Source organism: Ornithorhynchus anatinus, chromosome 11 (assembly GCF_004115215.2).
Source record: "Ornithorhynchus anatinus isolate Pmale09 chromosome 11, mOrnAna1.pri.v4, whole genome shotgun sequence".
NCBI classification, from domain to species: domain Eukaryota; kingdom Metazoa; phylum Chordata; class Mammalia; order Monotremata; family Ornithorhynchidae; genus Ornithorhynchus; species Ornithorhynchus anatinus.
In genome coordinates this window covers 40,604,192-40,631,966 of record NC_041738.1, presented here as the reverse complement: position 1 = coordinate 40,631,966, position 27,775 = coordinate 40,604,192, and the positions used below count along the sequence as shown (strand labels likewise).

At 46.9% G+C, this 27,775-nt stretch overlaps 1 protein-coding gene across 1 annotated transcript in view; it reads left to right on the top strand.

Annotated features, from left to right (window-relative positions):
* Positions 1-26,344, top strand: part of CDH3 (cadherin 3) — a 39,434-nt gene extending 13,090 nt beyond the window's left edge. Inside the window, exons 3-16 of the mRNA XM_029076124.2 lie at positions 10,061-10,272; positions 11,728-11,877; positions 12,098-12,253; positions 12,388-12,532; positions 13,683-13,858; positions 14,499-14,627; positions 15,361-15,546; positions 16,471-16,715; positions 18,729-18,874; positions 19,916-20,140; positions 22,365-22,571; positions 22,802-22,932; positions 23,362-23,508; positions 25,253-26,344. Of these exons, the coding sequence (XP_028931957.1) occupies positions 10,061-10,272; positions 11,728-11,877; positions 12,098-12,253; positions 12,388-12,532; positions 13,683-13,858; positions 14,499-14,627; positions 15,361-15,546; positions 16,471-16,715; positions 18,729-18,874; positions 19,916-20,140; positions 22,365-22,571; positions 22,802-22,932; positions 23,362-23,508; positions 25,253-25,462 (2,465 nt within the window). The 3' untranslated portion in view covers positions 25,463-26,344. The remainder of the gene's footprint in view (positions 1-10,060; positions 10,273-11,727; positions 11,878-12,097; positions 12,254-12,387; positions 12,533-13,682; positions 13,859-14,498; positions 14,628-15,360; positions 15,547-16,470; positions 16,716-18,728; positions 18,875-19,915; positions 20,141-22,364; positions 22,572-22,801; positions 22,933-23,361; positions 23,509-25,252) is intronic.
* Positions 26,345-27,775: the final 1,431 nt, after the last annotated feature.

The window sequence follows — 27,775 nt, the reverse complement described above, 5'->3', positions numbered from 1 at the left end:
CTCCTAATATACCAGAGCAGTGGTGTTGGAATACTCTGTTAAGGAAAACTCACGCTTTAATACTCTCCAACCTTTGAAGGCAATGGCATGTGAGCACAAAAACGCCACATCTATCAGAAGACTTCTCCCTTATTCCCTAAGTGTTTTTCCCTCATTCCCTTCTGCGTTGCCCTCACACTTAGATTTGTACCCTTTATCCACCCCTCCCTCAGCCCCACAGCACTTATGTACATCTCTAAAATTTATTTGTATTAATATCTTACATTAAGCTTGTTGTGGGCAGGGAACACGGATACCAACTATGTTATATTATACACTCCCCCAGGAAGTGCTTAATAAATACAATTGATTGTTGTATTCAAAATGCATGATGAAAACATTAATTTTAATGAAAATGTAATGTTTTCAGTGAGGGTATTTTAAACCTAAAATATTTTGAATTTTAAAAATGTGTTGTCTGTTTTTATCTTTTCTCAAGTAATTAGTTGACAGGATTTTTCTAGTGCCAAAATAGTTCTTGAGCACTGAATAATTAATAAATGATCATCATCCTTAGTGTTTATTGAACTCCCACTGATAAGTGATAACAGAGAGTGAAAAGGACTTGGGAATCTGTAGTACTAGAGGAAAATACTCAGGACAGGCTTTACATGAATCTCTCTGATGCAGTCTTACAAATTGCTTGGTTGCAGATGCAGGACAAAATTCTACAATTTTATAAGGGAAAATCCTCTCACCCCCCCCAAACAATTGTTATTAATCGTATTTTGCCCGGCCCATGTGAATAGAGCAGTCCCATTTACAACAAAAGTATTTTAATATATAAACTGAGTGTCAACAAAGATACAGAGTGGGTGGGAGACACGAGGTAGATTATCCCCTCTAATGGGTAATGAGTTGATGGTGTGGGGAGTCGGTGAGCCACCAAGCCCTGTTCTGTCTGAGTGGTCAGGTTAAGCCTTTAAGCTACTTCTCTCCTCAATTCTTCCAAGTAAAAGCAGTAAATAATGTGATACAGGCACACTGTGAAGGAATGGATATTAACAAAAATGAAAAAAACTTTTGATTTCCTTAATGTAGGGCAGGTCTCTTCCCTACCTGCCAGAGCCTGAATGCCACCTCCCAGGTGCGCATGGAGTATCTTCTGCTGTATAGAGTGCAAAAAACAAAGCAAAACACCAGACTTCTGACATGAGAATGCATTTTTTCCCTCTAAACACCCAACTAAAGCTGCCACACCTGACATTCCAGAGAAGGTCCTGAGTGCCAGTGAATAAGATGAGTTTGGTCACCTGATGGCACGTATAGCCATTTGCTCAAGGGCTATGGACTTCCCTGGAAGGGAGGGAAGGAGAGCGGTCATTTTGTAGTTTCCCTAGTTTATAGTGGAACAGAAGCCCAGAGAAGGGAAGTGACTTGCCCAAGATGATACATCTTGGATTGGCCCCACAATAGTTGGGTGAATATTTTTGTACTGTACTAGTTCTCCTATCCATAATCTGCTCCCCCCTGTTGGCCTTAAATTCCTCGTGGGCAGTGATTACAAGAGGATGGGCCTGGGAGTCAGGACCTGGGTTCTAACCCCGAATCTACCACATGTCTGCTGTGGGGCTGTAAAATGGAGATTGAGTGTGAGCCCCATGAAGTGCAGGGACTGTGTCCAACCTGATTAGCTTATATCTACCTAGCTTTTAGAACAGTGCAAGTACCATTATTATCTACCAGCTCTGTAGTATTTGTACTTTCCTAAGCGTTTAGTACAGTGCTCTGCACACAGTGCTCAATAAGTGCCATTGATTGATTTGATTACAACCCCAGATGTTGCTGCCTCATTCTGATGCCACCTCTACCTGCTTAACTTGGCTGAAGATATGAACTGTCCTCTATGACTTATTTTTCCAGCAGTTCCCTTAGGGGACTCTAATCCTCTTGCTTCTGCCCAGGGCACGTTTATGGCTTCTGTTGAGGGCATGAAGCAAAATTTGGCTGAATGTCTTATTGAGTTCTGCATTATTTAGAGGGCGATTTTTACACCTTGGCCAGAGATCGTGAGCTTTGCGAACTCTAAGTCTAATCGGCGTTCGCAAAGCCCTGATCTTGAAGTTCTCTAGGCATTTGTCTGAACAGGCCCAGTCTCAGCTCAGCATGAAGATCTAGGAACTGTCTGAATAACATATCCACTCAGTCCCAAAGCTCTTCCGGCCTTTGTTTGGATAAACGATTGGGGCTTCTAGTTGCAAAGGAGGAGCTGAAAACAGAAATCAGCATTACCTAAGTACCGTACGTTATTAACAATTTGGAGGAATGAGGACGAGCAGGCGGGAAAGGAGTGTTGAGTTTCAAGAAAGTCGTTTTTACAGGTTGGCCAGTTCCATCATCTTTGCTCCAAATGAGGCAATGGGAGAACAAATGGAACTGGTATTAGTTGGAGAAAGCTGCTCTAGGGCTTCAATTTACCAGTAGCTTTTCCTCCCTGCTGACTCAGTTTGGTGAAACCATTCATGTCCATACAAGCAGCATGAGCAAGGTTTTATTCAGTCTCATTTCCTCTCCAGGACACCAGCATTTGGTCTCTCTTGGATTAGGCATGTAAAACTTAATATGTCAGAGACTGAATGACTCCTTTTGCCTCCTAACTCTCCAGGCCCTCCTGTCTTTCCCCCTTGGGGGTATTCTTGGATTCTTTTTCTTATTTACCTTTGGAATTCTCCCTTGGAATATTTCTTGGATTTCTGCCCCCTTCCTCTCTACTTCTGCCACAGATCTTGTACAAGCCAGTCAGCTTTTGCCTACTTCCTGGGCCTCCACCTCCAGATTTTCCGCAATTGAGTCTATCCTACAAGCAGCAGCAAAATTCATCTTTCATCTTCTGGTTACATTTCGCCACTTCAGAAACCTGGAGTGCTTTCCCACACTTGCTCATAGAAATCAAACAAAGAATTGAACCATGAGCTTCAAGGCCTGGGTCCGTAATTCATAGTTGCAGATGTTCTCACTACACCCAGCCTGAACTTTTCTCTTTACTCAAACCAACCTCCACACAATCCCCTTCATTTGATCTCTTGCCTCCAGTGCTTATGTCATTCACCAGGTGACTTTGTCCCCTTCTTCCAAAGCTCTGTAGAAAAATCACCTCCTTCAGGAGGTTTCTCTGATTCTCTTTTTCATTCTCTCCTCCCCTTCCCCAATGTCCTAGTGTTACAATCCTCTCAAGCTACTTTAGCACTTATATGCAGGGTTCTGAAGTTATCTTGCACTTTTATCTAATTATAAATTTGTTGATCTACATTCTTTGTTGATGATGGGAAAGTTCTAACTAATGTTGGCATTTGTTAAGCACTTACTATGTGCAGAGCACTGTTCTAAGTGCTGGGGATATACAGGGCCATCAGGTGGTCCCACATGGGGCTCACAGTCTTCATCCCCATTTTACAGATGAGGTTACTGAGGCCCAGAGAAGTTAAGTGACTTGCCCACAGTCACACAGGTGACTAGTGGCAGAGCTGGGATTCGAACCCATGACCTCTGACTCCAAAGCCCGTGCTCTTTCCACTGAGCCACGCTGCTTCTCAACTACACCAAACAGTCCTCCATATTCTCCTCTTCTTCCTCCTCTTCTCTCCTTGCCAAGCTCATTGTGAGCTGGGATCATGTCTACTAGCTCTGCTGAACTGTAGTCTCCAGGCACTTAGAACAGTGCTCTGCACACAGTAAGCGCTCGCTAAACACCACTGATCGATTGATTCCTCTTCTCCCCAGCTGACTTCATGGAAGAATTATAAACACCAAGAGCAAACATTCAAAATTCCTATATCTGCTTCCCACACCAATCATCCTAAAGGCAGTCAGTCCCTTTCTCAGGCCTTGTGTCTGGAAAAGAAGAGCATTCTCCATCTCCTGGGAGTGGAGTGTTTGTGTGTGTGAATGTTAAGCCTTGGAAATGTCTGGAATATATTATAGAAGGCATTATTCAGCAGAATGTAGAACCTGGAAATGAACTGGAAGGGGCCTGAGGTTCAAATTTGGTGGATTTGGAATGCTGGCCCTGCCCAGGAGAGGGTGAGGTCGGTCCTAGCTAGTGGAGCACAGTGATGACTACTTCACTGATGTGGATTCCTGGAACGGTTTATGATAATCTCTGCTATATAACTGTTGCAATAGACTGGTAAAAACATAACTCCCTGACTACTGTTTGTTTTAGTGACCCCTTCTCACACAGTACAAGCATTTGGACTGATAAGATTATGCAGCAGAGATTCAGTGATCAAATTAGTCTCTAAGAATTCTGAAGAAGTAGGGTCTGTCCACTTTTGATGTTTTAAAGTTGGGTAAATTCACTAAGGGCTAATCAAGCCATTAGCCTTCTGCTGGGACAGGGAGATAGGTTCACTAGAGGATAGGGTGTGGAGTGAGGCCTCTACCAATATTCTGTTTTGATAAATCCTAAAATTTTCTAATATGCATTTCTGCTATTTGGATACGTCCTCTTTACAAGTTTTTTGGTCTTTTTTTAAAATGGTATTTGTTAGTGCTTACTCTGTGCCAGGCACTGTTTTAAGTGCTGGGGTAGATACAAGGTAATTGAGTTGGACACAGACCCTGTCCCACATAGAATTCACAGTCTTTCCCCATTTTACAGATGAGGTAACTGAGCCATAGAGAAGTGAAGTGATTTGCCCAAGTTCACACAGCAGACAAGTGGCAGAGCAGGGATTAGAACCCAGGTCCTTCTGACTCCCAGGCCCCTAAAGCATTTGTGTATATATGTACATATTTATAATTATAATCCTATTTATTTTTATTAATGATGTGTATATATCTATAATTCTATGTCTTTATAATGATTCTACTCATACTTGTTTACTTGTTTTGATGTTTCTCTCCCCCCTTTTAGACTGTGAGCCATTGTGGGCAGTGATTGTCTCTTTGTTGCTGAATTGTACTTTCCAAGAGCTTAATACAGTGCTCTGCACACAGTAAGCGCTCAATAAATACGATTGAATGAATACACAAAGTCATGCTACTAAAATGGGGATTAAGACTGTGAGCCCCACATGGGACAACTTGATAACCTTGTATCTATCCCAGAGCTTAGAACAGTGCTTGGCACATAGTAAGCGCTTAACAAATACTATCATTATTATTATTATTATTATTATTATTTTCCAAATGTTAATTTTATGTGTGTAGGGAGGGACAGAGATTGTACTGTTGGGCAGGGAGGTGTCGGTACTTTTTATCAAAGGACTCTTGGCCTAGAGCCCTGCCTGACAAAGTAGAATGATGATTCCAAGTGGAATAGGGACATCCTATTTTCTCCCTCTATCCTAAAATAAGGATGTGTGGGTAGCACTAAAGATTCCTGGTGGACAGGGAACATGTCTACTCTGTTGTACTCTCCCAAGTGCTTAGTACAGTGCTCTGCACTCAAGTACTCAAAGATGATAATTCTTTGAACTAGATTTCCATTTAATAATGATAATAATAATAATGGTATTTATTAAACGCTTACTATGTGCCAAGCACTGTTCTAAGCGCTGGGGTAGATAGAAGAATCAGGTTGTCCCATGTGGGGCTCACAGTCTTAATCCCCATTTTAAAGATGAGGTAACTGAGGCACAGAGAAGTTAAATGACTTTACCAAAGTCACACAACTGATAAGTGGCAGAGCCCGGATTAACCTTCTACTCTCTAGTCTTTCCCCTCCCTTAGACTATGTCACCTCAGCATGAGTGAGGGGAACAGAGGATGTCAAGGTAGCCTGCTCTTTCCCAAAGGCACATTCTAACCTTCCCCTTCACACAGGACTGTGGCCCTGCTTGGAACTCTCCAAACTGAGCCAGGGTCCAGCAGTGGCCCTGCAGGAATATGTGGTGGCCTTTGCTATCCCCCGCCACCCCTTGTTCTCATGCCTCTAATCCTCTTTGCTCTAGGGAATTTGGATCAGTTATAGTGGGCAGATGAGAAAGAATAAAATTTAAAAACAAAACAAAAAACTTATCTGTAGACCTATGATATCACATCTTACTGTACTCTCCCAAGTGCTTAGGATAGTGCTCTGCATAGTAAGCACTCAGAGAAGCAGCGTGGTTCAATGGAAAGAGCACGGGCTTGGGAGTCAAAGGTCATGGGTTCGATTCCTGACTCTGCCACTTGTCAGCTGTGTGCCTGTGGGCAAGTCACTTAACTTCTCTGTGCCTCAGTTACCTCATCTGTAAAATGGTGATGAAGACTGTGAGCCCCACGTGGGACAACCTGATCACCTTGTATACCCCCCACCGCTTAGAACAGTGCTCTGCACATAGTAAGCGCTTAAATACCAACATCATTATTAAATACCATTGATCGAGTACACCAGGCTTACAGCATAACAGTAATAATAATTATTGTATTAAGCGCTTAATATGTGCTAAGCACTGTTCTAAGAGCTGGGGTCGATACAGGGTAATCAGGTTGGGCACAGTCCCTGTCCCACATGGGGCTCACAGTATTAATCCCCATTTTACAGATGAGGGAACTGAGGAACAGAGCTTAGAACAGTGCTCGCACATAGTGCTTAACAAATACCAACATTATTAATAAGTGACTTGCCCAAGGTCACCTAGCAGACAAGTGGTGGAGCTGGGATTAGAACCCACATCCTTTGACTCCCAAGCCCGTGCTTTTGCCACTAGGCCATGCTGCTTCTCATAATATAACACAGTGTAATTTAGTGATGTCCCAGTATAGAGATGGATTATCCCAAGAGCAAAATTAATATTAGGAAAGAGGCAGTGTGGCTGAGGACTCAACTCTATTCATGTCTGTCTCCTCTACTAGATTGTAAACTTATTATGTGTGGGGAATGTGTCGGCTAATACTGTTGTATTGATGGGTAGGGATTGTCTCTCTCTGTTCCCGAATTGTACTTTCCAAGCTCTTAGTACAGTGCTGTGCACCCAGTAAACGCTCAATAAATACGATTGAATGAATACTCTCCCAAATACTTAGTACAGTGGTTTGCACCTAGTAAGCGCTCATTAAATACCATTGATTGATTGAGAGGCTAGGTGTCCCAGTCCCTCCCCAGCTTTCCACTTGTTGGCAGAGTACAGAAGTTCCCTTGAAAGAGACCTCTTAATCTCTCCAGTTTTGGGGTTTGCTTTCTCTCACATGCACACTCAGCACCCCCTCCCTAACCCCCAACCTTGGGCCTTAGCTGCAGTGGCTATTTCAGTATAAAGTTTGGTGGTGGAAGAGTTGTTGGTCTGGATCCAGCTTCAGATACTTGACTTTGCTGAGATGGAGACCCATGAATCGTATTGAGTGCTTACTGTCTGCAGAGCACTGTACTAAGTGCTTGAGAGACTGCAATATAACATACAATAGACTTGGTAGACACACTCCCTGTCCCCAACAAGCTTATAGTCTAGAGGGGGAGAAAGACAATATAAATAAATTATGGATATGTACATAAGTGCTGTGGGGCTGAGAGAGGTGAATAAAGGGAGCAAATTAGAGTGATGCAGAAGGGAGTGGGAAGTGCCTTCAACAAGACTTCGAAGGTGGGGAGAATAATTGTCTGTGGGAGATGAAGAGGGAGGGTGTTCCATGCCAAGGGCAAGAGTTTGGAGGCAAGATAGATGAGACTGAAGTACAATGAGTAGGTTGGCATAAGAGGAGTGAAGCTGGGTTGTAGTAGAAGAGCAGCGAGGTGAGGTAGGAGAGGACAAGGTGACTGAGTATTTTAAAACCAATGATAAGGAGTTTCTGTTTGTGGAAGTGGATGGACAACCACTGGAGAAGTGGGGAAACATGGACTGAACTTTTTTGTAGAAAAATGAGCCGGGCAGCAGAGTGAAGTAAGGACTGGAGTGGGGAGAGGCAGGGAGATCAGCAAGACAGAGAAGGATGGGTCATCCTCCCTCCTCCATGCCCCTCCTGTTCAGTGTGATTTCTTTCGACATGGCTGTACTGGGGATACTCGGTGCGGTGAATGGTGTTGAATGGTAGCCTGTCTGAACCCAGAGCTTTTCTCCAGAGAGACTGACCCCGTCATTCCTGGGTCTGCTTCTGTCCCAGTCTTGGGGCTCAGGGAAGCTGGAGAACACTTCTCATCAAAGATGGAAACAACCATTCTAGGCCCTCCCCTAGATTATCACCCCATTTCTCTCTATTATTCTACTTCCCATGGCTCCTCACACTTTCATTCATTCATTCAGTAGTATTTATTGAGCGCTTACTATGTGCAGAGCACTGTACTAAGCACTTGGAATGTACAAATCGGCAACAGATACAGTCCCTGCCCATTGACAGACTTATAGTCTAATCAGGGGAGACAGACAGACAAAAACAATAGCAATAAAATCCAACTTAAATCCAACCGACCTATTTAGTAGATTCCTTTATTTGGGGGGGCAATGGGACCATTGTTGGCGGAAAATGGGGAAGGAGAGGAGCCCTGTAAAAAATTAAAAATGGCTGCCGCTTGCATGGTAAGAGGGAGGGCGTTGGTGACAATCTTGATGAGGGCTCTTTGGTATAGGTGCCATTTTGAAGTTCACTTTGACCATCTTTGGAGAGTCAGAAGGCATATAGCTACAACTGCCTGAGTCAATCACTATCTCACCATCTTAAACTAATCCTGGCCAGCCCTTTCCTTCAAAGAGGCATCCAGCCTGCCCTCTTCAGAAAACATTACCCATCCCTTCCCCAGTTCAACCGGGCCATCTCCCCCATCAGTGCTTACTCCCTGACCCACACAGAGTTCACCTTCTCACCTCCAGAAGATGAGACAGCGACAGCTGTACTGGGGGGGGGCGGGGGGAGGGGAAGGAAACCTACTTAGCAGGTGCTCAATAAACATTAATGGTCCCTGCTGCTGGAGGGCAGACACCAAACTAGAGATAGAAAAGGTAAGGGAGAGGCCATTATATGTCTGCACTTGGCATTCCCCTCTATCCCCTCACCCTCCCTCATTGTGAAGTATGGAGCAGTCACAGAGGAGAAAAACTCTGGGCTTCCATAAATTTATACCAAAGGCACATTCTGCCCTACCTCCCAAAAAAGGAATTAGTAGAACCCTGTTCCAGTTATTTCTAACTTTCACAAACTGTGCACAGAACTCAAGAATAATAATAGTAGTGATATTTATTAGGCACTTACTATGTGCTAAGTGCTGAAGTATATACAATAGATCAGGTCAGAGTCCCTGTCCCTGTCTCAGTGACTTGCCCACTATCACACAGCAGGCAAGAGGCAGATCAGGATTAAAACCCAGATCTCTTGATCCCTCCCCCTTTCCCTGTCCTGTGTTCTTTCCACTAGGCCATACTGCTTCTCACACAGCAACCCATAGCACCTTTATGGAAGCTAATATTTTAACGTGCATCATCTGCAGTAATTTACGAGTTTTATACGAATGATATTTTTGTGTGACCATCTTATCTTTCCTGCTCCTGAATGGGGAAAATTTTGGAGCAGTTGCTTTTGCTTTGCTCTTGCTTTAAATTATAATTATTATGGTGTTAAGCGCTTACTGTGTGCCAGGTACTGTACTAAGCACTGGAGGGGATACAAGCAGAGCGGGTTGGGTGGAGCTCACAGTCTCATTCCCTATTTTTCAGATGAGTTGTTTAGATGAGTTTATAGAGAAGTTAAGTGATTTGCTCAAGGCCACACCATAGACAAGTAGCAGAGCCAGGATTAGAACCCATGACCTTCTGACTCCTAGGCCCATGCTCTTATCTACTTTGCCATGCTGCTTCTACAAAGCCGCATCAGGTCAGGCACTCCAGAGCTTGGTTTGGTGTGTTCTGGTGTCCCGGAAGAATAGAAAGTAGGGGCAATCTGGTTGCTCAAAGGGCAAACCTGGGAGGATTTAGTGGTTGGAACTGGAAGTTATTGGTGTTTAGCAAATTAAGTGACCTGCCCAAGGTCACATGACTAGGCAATGGCTGTTGCTTAGCTCATTGGTTGATTCTGTGAGTGGCCCTTGATTGGTCATGTGTTGCTTTCCCTCTGGTCCTTCCAGCCCCAAATCCCTGGACTTTAAAATCCTCTCCTCTTTTAATCTTCCCAGTGTCTCCGGTCAGCTGCCCAGGACAAGCGGCAGTACAGATGAGCACAGATGATGATCACTTCATTGTGACCAGCAGCGGGATGGTACTTGTGAATGGCCGGGTGGACCTGGGAGGCTATGAGAGGACTTTCTCGGTATATGCTCGGGATGCTGCTGGCCAGGAATTCTCAACTGCAGTCACTCTAAAGAGCCAGGAGACCTCACTGGAGAAGGTAAAAAGCATTGATCCTTGGAAAATTTGCTACACAAATCTCAGTGATCTACGTGAAGCTCTGCATGACTTCTGAGTAGATTCTTGCAGAATAGCGAGTAGGAGGAACAATGCGATGATACAGAGAATGTTTGGCTATACAGTACTCTGCACACAGTAAGCGCTAATAAATACAGTTGAATGAATGACTAAGTAAATGGCCCAGGTCAGGCTAATGATCCCTCTGTGAACTGTCACATCCGCCACTTTATGTGCCTGCCAAGTCGAGGCCTACTCTAAGCTAAAGGAAGAGAATTTGTCTAAACTCCTTCTCCTCGGGTCCAAAGCCAAACCACTTTTATGAGGCCAAGAAGAGTCACAAGGAGGTATTGGAAACAGACAACCTGATTCTTCCTTTCGGGGCCCAACCACCTTTACTAAGCTTTTCCCTGGGCTCGAGAACCCACCCTCTTGATGCGACTTGTCCATGCCTCCTTGCAGATGGACTGAATGTACTTTGTTTCCACTGAGACTGGTGTGGCTTTCTGTCCTGCTTACCCCGGTCATTTCAGCTCCATGGTGATGGGCGGCGTCTGACCGGGGCACCAGCTCTGCTGTTGGTTGTTAAGCCTGGTGCAGCTCCCACCTGAACCTGTGCCCACGAAATGTCAAAAGAAACACCCAGCCTGGCTCAAGCTGGCTCTGACTACCTCTGGTGCAGTGTAGCCTATAACCTTGTTACAAACTTGTTGTTGCTCCTGTAGGCTGCTGGGTCTCTGCAGCATAAGGGGATCACTGGGCAGGGATAAATACTTCGCACATGCTCAGCAGTCCTGCATTCCCACACTGTTACCCACTCCCAATCAGAGAGACTGGTCAACTCAAAAGCCACGTGTCAGGGGTTATGTCATGGGTGGGCCTAAGGCAGACCGGACTGGCAACGCTTATTGAGGGCAGAGACCATATCTACCAACTCTGTTGTATTGTAATAATAATTATTATTACTCTAAACTGTGAACTCATTGTGGTTAGGGATTGTCCCAAGTGTGTAGTACAGTGCTCAATAAATATGATTGAATGAATGAATAATAATAATCTTGGTGTTAAGCTCTTACTGTGTGCCAGACACTGTACTAAGCCCTGGAGCGGATACAAGCCAATCAGGTTGGATACAGCTCCTGTCCCACATGGAACTCACAGTCTCAATCCCCATTTTACACATGAGATACATGAGGCCCAGAGAGATGAAGTGACTTGCCCAAGGTCACACAGAGGATAAGTGGCAGAGCTGGAGTTAGAACCCATGACCTCCAAGACTCCAAGGCCTGTGCTCCATCCATTAAGCCTCCATCCATTGTGTTGCTTCTAAGTACTCTCCCAAGCATTTAACTTAGTTCAGTATGTGCTCAGTAAATGTCAGTGATTGATTGTGGCATTTCCATGTCTGGTATTAATGGGCCTTCCCCTCTTCCTGTAGGAAAACTGGACCCCAAAAAGCTGGGGCCCAAAGTTGCTGAGGTTCTCCCCACCCAGGCACGGTTTGAAGAGGCAAAAGAGGGAATGGGTTGTCCCTCCATTGTCGATTCCTGAAAATGGGAAGGGGCCCTATCCCTTGAAGCTGACTCAGGTATGGCACCATCTCCTCCTGCTTGGGAGATGTCAGGGGCTGCAGGGTGGCTCTAAGAAAGGCTGGGTGGCTTCCTGGAGCCAAAGCTGACTTGTTCAGCCTGGTGGGGCCTGACAACACAGGCTGCTGCTTCCAAGCCATAAAGCTGCTTCAGACAAGTCACTTATTGATTGAATTTTTTAAAAAATTAATATTTTTATCCTCACAACTCTGCTTCCAGCTCAAATCCAACATGGACAAATCCTCCAAGATCTTCTACAGTATCACAGGACCAGGTGCGGACAGGCCCCCCGAGGGGATCTTTACCATCATGAAGGAAACTGGTTGGTTGATGGTAATGCAGCCATTGGACAGAGAGGAGAGGGACCGATACCATGTAAGTTGCTTTGCGGATCTGCACGGATTCTGTTTTGGGAGCAGCAGCTTCAACCCGGTTTCCCAGGGCTCACCCACCTCAAGTAACTGTTGGGAGACAACTGGTTAAAGCCCTGGCATTTTCTTCTCGTGCAGTTCTACGGGCACGCCGTGTCTGAGAATGGCAAGGCCGTGGAGGCACCGATGGATATATATGTCACTGTGACTGACCAGAATGACAACAGGCCACAGTTTACTCAGGACCTCTTCAGAGGGGCCGTCATCGAGGGATCATTGCCGGGTAAGTGGGTGGCCCAGCAGTTGGGCTAGATTTCCCTCCGTTCTCAAGCAGTCACAGGGAGCCTCAGCGAGAGGAATGTTGGGCAAGGCCCAGGAAACCAAAGAAGTGAAGCTGTGTGGCTGGAGTTAGCCTCCTCCTACATCTGCCTGAAGGCTGGGGGAGGGAATGAGCCAATGAGGCCCACAAGAGCAGAATTACAGGCAGAAAGCCGCACCGACAGAGCCAGTAGATGGCACGTTTGCCCGTGTCTGTTTCGGAACTCTACGGGGCTCGTTTCTTACTTGCCAATAAGAAGTGAGTAGCGTGCTGTCCTCATGTCTGCCTTTGAGACCCAAGAGTCTAGAGGAGGCCCGTCATAGGTACAGTAAGGCAATCGATCTCACTCTCCTCATCCACTAATATTCATTGCACGTCCATAATGTTCTGAGTATTGTACAACAGAATATGCCAAAGACACTGTCCCTTCCCTTGAACTCTTCTACTAAGCAGGCACTGCCGTCTAACATATTTTGGGGTCATTTTTATCGCTTGTCCTTTAGTGTTGTTTATATGATAATATTAACTATGTTTTGTTGTATGATAATCTTTGTTTTGTTTGATAACTGTTTTGTTTATATGGTAATATTAACTTTTGTATTATTAATTTTCTTTTGTTTATATGATATTAACTTTGTTTTGTTTATATGTTGATGCTAACTTTGCTTTAATTCCTTGGAATTTCAGATTCCTTTAATTCATTTGAAAGATAAAATATTGGGCCTGGCTTCCTCTGCCCTACCCCTTTTCTTAAACTTCTTTTTGGCGATGGATGAGCCCTTTTGATTTCTCTCTCTTGTTGGGTCCCCCATGGACCCCACCAATTTCAATCAATCGATTATATTGTGCACTTACTGGGTGCAGTTCATTGAAGTAAGCTCTTGGGCGAGCACAGTATAACAGAGTTGGTAGATACATTTCCTGCCCACAATAAGCTTACCATTTAGAGGAGACTTAAAGGCAACTCAGGGCCCACCCTCACTCCCCACTGGCACCAGGTGAGTCGACTCCACTAATTGCAGCTGAAGGAATAATGGTCAAGCTGGGAGGTCATTCTCTCGCTAAGCCATGGTGGTTTTGGTAAGCAATTCTTAACGTTACATTTCTCCACCAGGCACCTCTGTGATGCGAGTGTCTGCCACCGACGCAGACGATGAGATCAACACCTACAATGGGGTGATCGCTTACTCCATCCTTAACCAGGAACCCAAGGAGCCCCACGACCACATGTTTACAGTGGACCCAGGGACTGGAACCATCCGCTTGATTGTGAGCGGGCTGGACAGAGAGGTGAGGGACACGGTTTCCTGCTTAACACTTTCTGACCTCTATGTCAGGGGCACCTTGCCCCCTCCTACTTCACCTTGCTACTCTCCTACTACAACCCAGCCCGCACAATTCACTCCTCTAATGCTAACTTTCTCACTGTGCCACAATGTCGTCTATTCCGCCGCCTACCCCTCGCCCATGTCCTGCCTCTGTCCTGGAGCGCCCTCCCTCCTCAAATCCGACAGACAACTACTCTCCCCTGCTTCAAAGTCTCATTGAAGGCACATCTCCTCCAAGAGGCCTTCCCTGACTAAGCCCCCCTTCTCCTTTTCTCCCACTTCCCTCTGCATTGCCCTGACTTATTCCCTTTGTTCTTCCCCCCTCCCAGCCCCACATAAGTGATGCAGCTGGGATTAGAACCCAGGTCCTCCTGACTCACAGGCCTGTGCTCTACTCTCTGGGCTACGCTGCTTCAGACTAGATACAGCCCCTGCCTACTCAAGGCTCACAATCTAAGAGGTAGGAAAAGCAGGTGACATAGCAGACCGGTGACATTCCTAGAGCTCAGTCTCTGAGCCTCCTTAATCTGATCCCACTGTATTGCCGTAACCCTAGACCTCATCAGCTGCTGAGTCCTTCCTCCCTTTCTCTCTCCCATCAGAAAGTAGCAGTGTATAACCTGACCATCCAGGCCGCCGACATGAATGGAACAGGGTTAAGCACCACGGCATCGGCCATGATAGAAATCACCGATGCCAATGACAACGCGCCCAATTTTGACCCTCAAACGGTAATCGTTTTTTCACCTTCAGTGACTGGTAATAATAATGGTGGTATTTGTTAAGCGCTTACTATGTGCCACGCACTGTTCTAAGCGCTGGAAAGACTGTGGTCTTTTCTTTGGGCGATGTGCATGTGGGGGAAGGCATGGAGGGTGACATTTGCCTGGAGATCATCTAACTATCTCCATAATGGGATTTAAAGGTAAACCGGGGCCAATTTAGAGGTCTTGTAAGCTCCTTGTGGGCTGGGAACGCATCTTACAACTCTTACATTGTACTCTCGCAAGCGCTTAGTACAGTGCTTTGTACACAGTAAGTGCTCCATAAATACGAATGATTTAGGATGATCTTTTGTGGCCTGGTAGAGAGCTGCTATTGGGAGCTACTGGTGTCATGCAGCTGCCTGGAGACTTGGGGTTAGTTGTCTCCCAAGTGGCCAGTGCATCGGAGGACCCTAAAGCCCTTTTCGAACCCCAGCAAAGCACCTTACTCCAACTCAGCTCCCATAGCTACCCCTTAGGTTGCTGCTCCTCCCAAACCTCCCCCCATCCCCATTAGGCCCGGTGCCTCTGTCCCACGCTCACCTTTCCCTCCAGCTCGGGGCTACCATGGAGAGCTTGGTTAGATGCCATATTGGCCGGCTGTTCCCCGAAGTGGCTTCCCTGGAATCGGAGCCCCCGGGCCCCTGAAAGAGTCATTCTTGCTGCCCGAAAATGCATTTTGCTTGGTCTGCCACTGCAGTACAGCACAGAGGTGCCGGAAAACCAAGCGGGGTATGAAGTCGAGCGACTCAGTGTGACGGATGCCGACGCCCCTGGCAGCCCAGCGTGGAACGCCGTGTATCAGATCGTGCGAGGGGATGAGGGAGGCCACTTTGCCGTAACCACTGATCTGAAAAGCAACGATGGCATCGTAACAACCAAGAAGGTGGGTGTGCGGTGGGTAGGTTTGGAAGTGATAAAATTGGTGATCTCAAAAGAGTCATGGGGAAGACAGGGATTGTAAATCACCTGCTACCAAGCAATCTGTGAACCCCGTTGTGTGTTGTGGTGCTGCTGGGGTGCACTCAAAATTTGGGCGAGAAAAGGCCCCTCCCTCCTCCTTCCCCCCCGCCAATCAGCCTGGTCTTGGAGTGTGTTTTGGTCCCTTGGCTAAGCAGAAGGGAGTTACTGGGGCGGTGGGGTAGGATGGGTCAGTTGAGCCCTTCAAACAGAATCCAGACACAGTTGTAAGGTGGTTCAGAGGAGGACTTGGGTTCTAATCCCCACTCTGCCCCTTACCTTTTGTGTGACCTTGTGCAAGTCACTTAACTTCTCTGAGTCTCAGTCCCCTTGTGTGCAAAATGGGGATTTTTTTTAATGGTATTAAATGCTTACTTTGTGCCAGGCACTGTACTAAACGCTGGAATAGATACAAGCTAATCAGGGGACACAGTCTGTCCCTCATGGGGCTCATAGTCTTAATCCCCATTTTACAGATGAGGTTACCGAAGCACAGAGAAGTGAAGTGACTTGCTCAAGATCACAGAGCAGACAAGCTACAGAGCTGAGATTAGAATCCAGGTCCTTCTGACTCCCAAGCCCGTGCTTTATCCACTAGGGCACGCTGTCTTCTCCTTCCTTAGACTGTAAGCCCCATGTAACACTTGATTATTTTATATCTACCCCAGTGCTTAGTACAATGCTTGACACATAGTGAGCCCAACCACAGTTAGGTGGAGACCACTGCATCCAGGACTCTGGCTGCTCACCAGCCCCTCAACAGAACTAGGAAGAAGCCGGGGAAATTGGAGGCTCTCAGGGACCTGGAACACCTCACCGAATTCAGGGTTCATTCTCTTCTTCCCACCAGGCTTTAGACTTTGAAACCAAGAACCAGTTCACGCTGCACATCGAAGTGACCAATGAGATTCCCTTCGTGGTGAATCTCCCGACCTCCACCGCCACCGTGACCGTCGTGGTGCGGGACTTGAATGAGCCTCCTGTCTTCCTCCCACCCACCAAGGCAGAGGCCGTCCCAGAGGATGTACCCGTGGGAACCAGAATCAGCTCCTACCCCGCTCGGGACCCAGACAAGCGGCAGAATCAGAAGCTCAGGTAAAGCAAGGCTCCCTGGGACTGGGCGGCCATGGCCACGCCTCAATCAATGGTATTTATGGAGCCCTTACTGTGTGCAGAGCACTGTACTTAGTGCTTGGGGGAGTACGATACAACAGAGCTGGTAGACACGTTCCCTGCCCACAACAAATCAGCTTACAGGTCCCAGGACTCCCAGTGGAATGTAACCCAGTTCAGCAAGCTGAGCTTAGCACCCCAACACCAGTCCCTTCACCCCGACAATTCCCCCGGAGAGGCCATCCCTGGGGTCTGTGCTCCCACCCAGGGGGAGAGCTAGGACCCTCTGGCCTGCCTTCAGGTTACCCCCTGTGACTTTTTTTATCATCATTATTAGTAGTAGAAGTAGTAGTAATAATAAACAGTGTGGCTTAATGGAAAGAGCCCGGGATTGAAAGTCAGAGGTGGTGGGTTCTAATCCCGGCTCTGCCACTAATCAACTGTGTGACTTTGGGCAAGTCACTTCACTTCTCTGGGCCTCAGTTACCTCATCTGTAAAATGGGGATGAAGACTGTCCCATGGCCCCATGTGGGACAACCCGATTACCTTGTATCTACTCCAGTGCTTAGGAACAGTGCTTGGCACATAAGTGCTTAACAAAATGCCATCATTAAGTGGCCTATCCAGTAGTCTACCCTGTTTCTCTTACAGGGAAAGCACACGGTATGGGAGAACTGAGTGCGCCCTTGATCATCAACTAATTTAATGATCCTATCAGACTTCAAAACTATATGTGGTGGGACCTGTCCGGTGGTGGTGGTGTGCGTCAGCCTGTGTCTGAGAGTTTGGCCAGTAGTCTAGAGAAACAGCAAAGCTCAGTGGAAAAGAGCACGGGCTTGGGAGTCAGAGGTCATGGGTTCAAATCCCAGATCCGCCACTTGTCGGCTGTGTGACTGTGGGCAAGTCACTTAACTTCTCGGTGCCTCAGTTACCTCATCTGTAAAATGGGGATTAAGACTGTGAGCCTCATGTGGGACAACCTGATTTCCCTGTATCTATCCCAGCGCTTAGAACAGTGCTCGGCACATAGTAGGCGCTTAACAAATACCAACAATATTATTATTATTATTAGTCTGGCCAAAAGGGCCATCTGGAAGGGAGAGATGGTCCATACAGAAGCAGATTAGCGCCCCCTTTTGGACACTAGAGAATGATGGCATTTAATGGTGATTTGGAGTTATTTGTCTTCCCTTGGGCTGCTGATTAGGTTTTGGAAAGTGGAAAACAGGCAGGGGTCAGTTGAGACCAATCTCCTCATCTGTCCACCTCAGCCTAGCCGATCGACAGAAGGGGAGGAGTGAGGCCCAGCAATGCTACGGGATTGCCCTAGGGCCATGGGCCCTGAGCCTTAGGGTCTTTTTGATTCCCAGGCATGATCTCTCTCTCTCTTACTGCCTCTGTCCTGGAATGCCCCTCCTCATATCTGACAATTACTCGCCCCCACTTTCAAAGCCTTACTGAAGGCACATCTCTTTCAAAAGGCCTTCCCTGACTTTTCCTCTTCTCCAACCCTTCTGCAGCATCCTGACTTGTTCTCTTTATTCATTCCCCACTCCCAGACCCATAAGTGCTGTGTAATTTATTTGTATTAATGTCCATCTCCCCCTCTGGACTGTAAGTTCATTATAAGCAGGGAATGTGTCTGCTTATTGCTTTGGGGAAGCAGTATGACATAGTGGATAGAGCACGGGCCTGGGAGTCAGAAGGTCATGGGTTCTATTCCCGGCTCCGCCACTTGTCTGCTTTGTGGCTTTGGGCAAGGCACTTCACTTCTCTATGGCTCAGTTACCTCATCTGCAAAATGGGGATTGAGACTGTGAGCCCCTAGTGGGACAGGAACTGTGTCCAACCTGATTTTCTTGTATCCATCCCAGTGCTTAGGACGGTGCTTGGCACATGGTAAATGCTTAACAAATATTACTATTATTACATTGTATACTGGACTCTTAATCAAGTACTTTGCACACAGTAAGACCCTGTTCTCTGTCCTCCAGCTATCGCATCGTGAGCGACCCTGCGGGATGGCTGGCAATCCACCCGGAGAGCGGTGACATCACCACGAGGGCCCTCTTGGACAGAGAAGACGTCCAGTTTGTCAGAAACAACACCTACAAGGCCATCGTTGAGGCTGCTGATGATGGTGAGGGCACCGCTCCCGAAGCCCCCTCTTGGCAGGCGGTTAGGACGCTTCTTCTCTCTTCCCATTTGGTATCAGGCATCAATCCTGCAGAACGTCAGCTCTGCGGGATTAATGGAAGCGACGGTCTCATAGCAAGTCTGGAAAAATGCCTTCCAAGTTAGCCCGTAACTAACGGTGATTAGTGAACCGTGTCATGCTTTTTGGCTTTGTTCACCAGGTTCCCTGTGCTATATGCTGCCCACGGAGGAAAGTATAACGCAATAGAGTTGGTAGAACTGATCTCTTCCCTCAAGATGCTTACAGTCTACAGTCTGAACCCTCTAAGCAGTTGATATCCACCCCTCCCTCAGTTCCACAGCACTTATGTACATATCCTTATACCCTGCAATTTATTTCCCCAATTTGTAACTAGGCTAAAAGCTCCCCTTGAGCAGGAATCATGTCTTCTGATCCTTTATTTGTTTCATTTTGTTTTTTGCTAGTGCTAGGGTAGGTAGAAGTTAATGAGGTGGGACATGGTCCCTCTCCCATGTCGGGCTCACAATCTAAGCAGGAGGGAGAACAGGTATTTAATCCCTATTTTGCAGTTGAGGAAACTGAGCCACAAAGAAGTTTAAGTGACTTACCCAAGGTCACACAGCATTTGGCAGAACTGGGATTAGAACCCAAATCCTCTGATTCTTTCCCCAAGGCCATGCTGCTTCTAGAATGTTGTATTCTCCCAAGCCCTTTGTATGGTGTTCTGCACAGAGTAAATGCTCAATAAGTACCGTTGATTGATTGAGGAATGCAAACAGGTGCTGCAGGTCACATATGCCTAAAACCCCAATGCTGAGGGAGACTCCTGGTTGTTGTTTTTTTCCACTTTCTGGAAGTGCTAGAGCTGGATTGAGGACTTGATAATATGTACTCAAAATCTGAGTTTTGAAAATTCGTACCTCTGGGCCAAACCAGAAATAAATCCAAAGGTTCTGTGGGGTGGAGGGGAGCCCAAAGCAACATGCCCTAAAAGAGGTGTGTCATATGTTTGATCCCCAACAGGAAGCCCTCCCGCTACTGGCACAGGGACTTTCCTCATGACCCTCCTGGATGTGAATGACCACGGCCCCGTCCCGCAGCCACAACAGATCACCGTCTGCAATCACAACCCCGTGCCCCAGGTGCTCAACATCACAGACCAAGACCAGCCCCCGAACACCACCCCTTTCAGGGCTCAGCTTACACACGACTCCGATATCCACTGGACAGCCGAGATCAACGAGAGAGGTAACCGACTCACCGATAGGCTCGCCTGGTATTGTCGGGAAGGAGAAGCTGAGTCAGGACTGAGCTGGTGGGGGCTTACAAGTCCAGAGCATTATGTATTCTTCCATCTTCCTGTGAAGAAACCAGAGCCAGAACCTTCTTTCCAGGCAGGGTTAGAATGTCAGCCCTGCCGGATTAACAGAAGCGGCCTTCTGTTGCAAGGCCGGAAAGCCCGTCCGCCGAATTAGGACAATCCACCCGTGTAATGCTTTATGGGCTTTGTTAGACGTGGCAGATCTTACCCCTCTTCCCCTCTCTCCTATCTGCCCAGCAGTTCATGCTGTTGGTCATCAGAGGTTAGGGAGAGGGAACTGTGTCTATCAACCCTGTATTGTATTCTCCCTAGCATTTAGTACAGTGCTCTACCTGGTAAGCGCTCAGTGAATACCACTGATTGTTTGAAGGGGCAGCCACTTTACTGAGACGGGACAGGGAGCCAAGGTGGAGAATAGCAGGCAATTTCGGATAAGAAACACCGGGCACTGGAGAAATAGTGAGGTGAATTTTGTAGGAATGAGGTTTTTCAGTTAGAATATTTCAGAGGAAACATTCAGGAAATACATAACAAGCTAACGCGTTAGTCCTGTTTATTTGGTGAGAGTCCAACTGATGATGTTTTTTTGGCGGTGGATGGAGGAGCGGGGGCGGGAGGAAAGCGAAAGAGGGAGGATTAAACTCAAAGTGATTTAGGCTTAGAAGTGGAAGTGGAACTGAGTTATTTGGCATCTCTTCTGCCCTGGATTTCCCCACATTTTAATTTCTTTTCTTTGAATTATCTTCAATGCACATAAAAATCTAATGTATCATATGATGAGTGAGAAAAAGAACAGAAGATCCATTGACCAAGAACATGATCCAACAAAATCCCGGTGAAACCCAAATCTGAATGGGGAGAGGGAGGGCTTCTGCAGGGTAGGGTAGGAGCTCATTTAGTTTCAGGTTGTCGAAACTGCAAGCCCACCCCTCTGCTTTCCTAAGGTGAAAAGTGGGAATGTCTGAATTGTCCCGGGTTGGGCTATGCTGGGAGTGAAGTAGGTGAAATTGGAAATGGCCCTAACTTTTGGGGGGTACTGTCATGCCCCAGCCTTCTTTCTCTCCCCTACCCAACACAAAATTGGGGTGTTGAAGTGTCCTTTTATATATTTGCCTGGCTTGGGGGGGTGGTGATCATCTGCATTAGGGAAAATTAGCTTCTTTCACAGCATCTCCTGGCAGCTAGGAGTTGTTACATCTCTCTGCGTGTAAGAACCAGAGGCCTGGTGGAAGCTGGATACCAGATGTGGACAGCAGCAGGGGCCTGGCAAGCTTCCCTGTCCATCTATTGCATGGAAAGTAGTCCATGTCAAGCCAGAGATGACAGAACTCAGGTGTTTGGGAAGGAAAACTCAAATAATTTCTTTTAGTGTTTGTCACCCCTGCTGGATTGTAAACTCCTTGAGGGCAGGAGAGATGTCTACTAACTCTCAAAAGTGTTAAGTCCAGTGTTCTGCCCAGAGAAAAGGTGCTCAATAATAAATACTACTGATACATTATAATCAAACTAACATGATCAATAGATTGACCAATAATTGTAAAACCTAGTGAAAAATAGTTGTAATAATAGTATTCATGCATTCATTCAATTGTGTTTATTGAGCACTTCCATTGAGGAAAGCACTGTATGTACTAAGCACTTGGGGGAAGAGTACAATGGAAGCGAAACACCTGTCTCTGATTACAGAGACCATTCAATCTAATGGAAAATAATTTCTTTACAAGCAACTCTGCCATCTGGACAGTGCATCACCCTTTCACTTGGACTTGCACCCTTTATTCGTCCCTGAGCTTCACAGAATTATGTACATTTATTTATATTGTCTGTTTTCCTCCTCTAGACTGTAAGCTTTCAGGTCAGGTCTATCAACTCTGTTGTACACTCCCATGCACTTCAGTACTCTGCACACAGTAAGTACAATTGACTAAATGGGTCACAGGAGCTTAAAGCTCTTTGGATAGTTCTCATTCTCACATCTGATGATGCACTTTGCAGGCAAAGAAACTGAGGAGGGCACATATCAAACAGCTTGCCAGACAATCACCTACGGAAAACTAGTGACAAAACCAAGTCTGGAAACTCAATCCCTGGGGCGTTGGACCACTGATTCTATGTTGTTAGTCAATTTACACAATAATCTGTCCCTCCTAGGTGATGCCGTGGCCCTGTCCCTAAAAAAAGTCTTGACTAAGGATACCTACAATGTCTACCTGACTCTGTACGACAACCAAGACAAGGACCAGCTGACTGTGATCAAGGCAACTGTGTGTGACTGCGAGGGCTATGTCAAAGTGTGTCCAGAGCCCTGGAAGGCCGGCTTTGTCCTGCCCATCCTAGGAATCATCCTGGCCCTGCTAAGTATGTAGTTGACTACTAATTTGGAGGGAGGGACAGGGTTAGAAGTCAGACCTGGTGAAGTAATTAAATGACCAAAGCTCTGCCCTGCAGTTCTGGGGCAGTTTGTAAAAAGTTTGTTTCATTAGTTTGCTGTCTAGACCTCTTTCTTACTTTCCCCTTTAGGCATGGGAGAGGCCCCCTTGATGTCTGAGCTTTGTCAACTTTTTTTTTACTTTGCCTTTCCTTTCCAGTCTTCCTGCTTGCACTCCTCTTGCTGGTGCGAAGGAAGAGGAGGGTCAAGGAACCCCTTCTGCTTCCAGAAGATGACACCAGGGACAATGTGTTTTACTATGGAGAGGAGGGAGGTGGTGAAGAGGACCAGGTAGGGAGTCTGATGCTTAGTTGTGAGGGGATAATGGGGGGAAAAGAACCAGGTGGGGAGTCTGCATGGAGGGGAGGGGATAATAATGAAGACTTTTGCTGAAAAGCAGGGGGTTGAATCCCAGTTCTCAAGTGGTTTGCATGTGGCAGCATGGAGTTGGAGCAGCTGGGGATGTAGGTGGGAGGTTGACTATTTGAACTCCACCTCTGGTCGCTTCCAACCAAGAGGTTCATTCCACCAAAAGCCAGTTTCCCTTCCCACAGCCTCTTGAGGGCTGGAAATCAGTCATTTCAGTCTCTTGTTCTACTCTAACTCAGACCAAGGCATAGAAGTCATGGCCAAGCTACCAAGCTATTCGTTTCCAAGTGCCTGATTTCAGAATTTGTTTGGACTTCTAATATCCTTTCTTAATCACAATTCCCTTTTCAGGATTACGACATCACTCAGTTGCACCGAGGCCTGGACTCCCGGCCAGAAGTGATCTTCCGGAATGATGTGGTACCCACTTTCACACCTCCTCCCCTATACCGGCCACGTCCAGCCAATCCCGATGAGATCGGCAATTTCATCATTGAGGTGAGGAGGGGGTTCCGTCCCAGGGAGTATGGTGTCTGTCAAGCTTGGGGCAGGGCTCTTGCGGGGCTGAAGAAAATGTTTGAGGTGGTTGAACAAACGGGGAAGGGGAGGATAGCAATGATGAAGTATGGCCCTTTCACTCTGGTAAAGGGGTAATGGGGATAATAAGCAGAGGATAGATAGAAGTGGCTTTAGGAGCCCTCAAGAGGTCTTTGGGAAGAAAATTTGAGTCTATTCATGAGAAGCAGGGTGGCTCAGTGGAAAGAACCTGGGCTTGGGAGTCAGAGGTCATGGGTTTGAATCCCAGCTCTGCCACTTGTCAGCTGTGTGACTGTGGACAGGTCGCTTCACTTCTCTGTGCCTCAGTTCCCTCATCTGTAAAATGGGGACTAAGACTGTGAGCCTCACGTGGGACAATCTGATTACCTTGTCTCTACCCCAGTGCTTAGAACAGTGCTCTGCACATAGTAAGCACTTAACAAATACCAACATTATTATTATTATTATGAAGGAATCAGTCAGAATGCCAGATTTCTCTTGCTTTTGAAATTAACTCTTCCTTGTTCTTGTCCAAAGGCCTGTTGGCTGGACCCCTAGCCACCCATTTTATCACAGAGGGCTGTCCAACCAAGGTTATCTTCAATCAGTCAATCAATCAATGGTATTGAGCACTTACTGTGTGCAGAGCACTATACTCAGCAGTTGGGCGAACACAGTGTAAGAGTTGGTAGTTGTGTTCCCTGCTTCAACAAGGTTACTGTTATGCCAAACGTAGTGAATAATCCCTGGCCCTAACTTGTCTTCAGCACTGCAGAAGGAAGATGAGAAAATACCTGCAAAGGATTTTAAGCTCTTTCCTGAGACAATGGGGCTTTTGTTTGGGTTGAATCCACTGATTTTAGGAGTCTTACTGGAGCACTTTCACACTCGGTTTACTGCTGAAAGAAAATGCTTCATTTGGTGTAGCCTCAACTCTTTGAAGTAGAACCGGTTTGGTTCCTAATGACCGTATGGTCTCTAAAGTGAGCACAGCCCAGTTAATCTAGCAAGAAAAACATACCTTTTTGAAAATATCTTTGCCAACGGGTTAAAGAGGCCTAATGGCTTCTTGCCCGAGACAGTTTCGGTACAACTTGTTTTAATGTGCAACCCCTCCCCCCACAAGCCAAGTTTATCTGTATCCCTAATCCTACATCTGGAAAAGGCAGCAGATCCAGACAAAAGCACGGAGGCGAGGCAGGGCAGAGGAGCAGAAGTTTCTTGTAGTTCGCCGAGACCAAGGTCTTTGGCCCAGGTTGGTACTAAGATTATACATGTAAACTAGACTGTAAACTCGTTGTGGGCAGAGAATGTGTTTTCAGAAATAGGCATGGCTTAGTGGATAGAGCATGGGCCTGGGAGTCAGAAGACCTTGAGTTCTAATCCTGGCTCCACCACATGTCTGCTGTGTGCCCTTGGGCAAGGCACTTAACTTCTCTGGGCCTCAGTTCCCTCATCTGTAAAATGAGGATTAAGAGTGTGAGCCCCAGGTGGGACAGGGACTGTGTCCAACCTGATTAATTTGTATCTACACCAGTGCTTAGAACAGTGCTTGGCACATAGTAAGTGTTTAGCAAATACCATTATTATTGTTGTTCTACAGATGTAGTACATTGTTGTATAGTAGTATTGTAGTATAGTGCTTCGCACAGAGTAAGTGCTCAGTAAATACGGTTGAGTGAATGAATGTTCCCCCCCTCTGCAGAATCTGAAGGCTGCCAACGGCGACCCCACCGCCCCGCCCTATGACTCCTTGCTGGTGTTCGACTACGAGGGCAGCGGCTCGGACGCGGGGTCCCTGAGCTCCCTGACCACCTCTGATGCAGACCAAGACCAGGACTACAACTATCTGAATGAGTGGGGCAATCGCTTCAAGAAGCTGGCCGACATGTACGGCGGTGGGGAGGATGACTAGGCAGAGCCCCCTCGTCCACTTCCTCCCCTCCCCACCGCCCACCGCCGCCCCATTTCTGGGGCTGGGTATCGTCCCTGTTGACCTTCACACTCGCTCCGGCTTGGAGGAGCCAACAAGAGGCTTGGAGCTGTACCTCCGAGATGAATCTGACTCGGTCCCACCAAGATACCTCGTATCGTTTGGGCTGGGAAAACTTGCATCCGGACCCACGGACCAATGAACTACCTAGTCTTCCCTCCTCTCCCAGAGCTTCTGAGGATGGGAGTGACCTTGCAGCTCTTGAAGAGACTTGGACCAGATTGCGAATATGATTTCGATTTACAACTCTTGTCATTTCTAAGGGGGAGGCCTGCTTTTCGCGTGTGCCCCTGAGGGCTGGGAAAGAGTCTTCGGTGGATCCAAATCTACCTGAAGGATGCTTAGACCGATGTTCAATGTCTAGTGGTACCATCCAGCTACATAGCTTAGACCTTGGACGGTCTGACGGGGCATTGGTTTGGCAGTGCCTTAATGGCCGCTCTTCCTCCCCAGGGAAGAATTCCGTGCTTCTGGCTCTGTCCTATCCAAAGAACCCAAGGATGGAGGCTGGTCCTCTCCTGTTCCACAGCTTGGTTTGCCATGGTAGTGAGGGCAAAGAGACTCAGCCCCTGTCCCTTGGTAGATGCAGGCTAGAGTCACTCCACCGCCTGCCTTCTTGGTGTCACCACTATCTCTCTAATTCCTGGAAGGTTTCCATTTCAACTTGTCCGATGACTGCATTTTTATATCAAATGTCTATAGTTTGCTTTTTTTTTATTGTTTTGTATGTACGAAGCTAAAGGATGACAATCGTGTGAGCGTAACGGAACTTTTTATTAAAGGCACTCTTACTGAAAACCGAAAGAGGAGTGGTGGGGTGCAGTAATTCCCTTTCATATCCCACTACTTCAATTCAGTTTCTTTTTCTCTAGTTGTGGTTTGGATCGAGTGCCTGCCTCCCTGGGCTGCAGAGGATGAGAAGCCAGAAAGAGGGGCCGAAGGGGCTGACTCACTACACTGAGGTTAGCCTTCTCAAGGAGGGTTGCCCTACCACAGAGCGGAGCTTTGAGGGACCCCCTCTTCCTGCTCCTTCCTGTAGATGAAACCAAAAAGAGTGGGCGTCCACTTGTTTCTCCAGTGGCCTGCCTCAACGTCTAATAATAATTGAGGTATTTCGGCACTTAATATGTGCCAAGCACTGTTCTAGGCCCTGGGGCAGTTACGTGGTAATCAGGTTGGACACGGTCCATATCCCGCATGGGGCTCACGGTCTTCATCTAAATTTTACAGGAAGGAACTGAGGCACAGAGAAGTGAAATGAATTGCCCAAGGTCACACAGCAGACATGTGCCAGAGCCGGAATTGAGTCCGCGTCCTCTGACTTCCAGGCCCGTGCTCTTTCCACTAGAACATGCTACTTCACTGGTCACCGGAATGCTTGAGTTTCCCTGGAGGGGACTGTGTTTTGATTTTTTTTGTTGTTGTTACTTTGTGCAGGCACTATACTAAATGCTAGGGTAGACACAAGCAAATCAAGTTGGATCTAGGCCATGTCCCACCTGGGTGTCTCAGACTTAATCCCCATTTCACAGATGAGGTAACTGAGGCACAGAGAAGTTAAATGACTTGCCCACGGTCACACCACAGACGAGTGGCAGACCCGAGATTAAAACCCACATCCTTTTGACTCCCAAGCCTGTGCTCTGTCCACTAGGTCAGGCTGGTTCATTCATTCATTCAATAGTATTTATTGAGCACTTACTATGTGCAGAGCACTGTACTAAGCACTTGGAATGTACAAATTGGTAACAGATAGAGACAGTCCCTGCCCTTTGCTGGCCTGTCCACTGAACAAGCTCAAATTCCCCTATGAATCAGGAGTCAGGCAGTTCCTCTGAACTGGCCCTAGAGGGGAAAAAGGAATTCCATATATGTTTATTTCAAATATCAGGGGAGAAGGACAGAAAGAGAGTGGGAGCAGTGACTCCGTTGACATGGTAAGGGGGGGAGAGGGCCAGAATCTTGTTGTCTAGCTGCAACATGCAGCAAGAGGACATTTTTTTCCTTCCTGGATAGGAAGGAGCTGGATGGCAGAGAAGGGGCTCCCAGGTGCTCACTGGACCTCTGCCCACTGCCTCCTTGTGCAACCTTCTCAAGTTCAGCCTTCCCCCTCCCCTGCACAGCAACTAACCCCACTCCTCTATACTTGCTCTGATCCTGCCTTTCAACTACAAGCTCCCTACTGAGGTTGATAAGATTAGGAGGGGATTAACTCTCTTCCCTGAGGATTGCTGG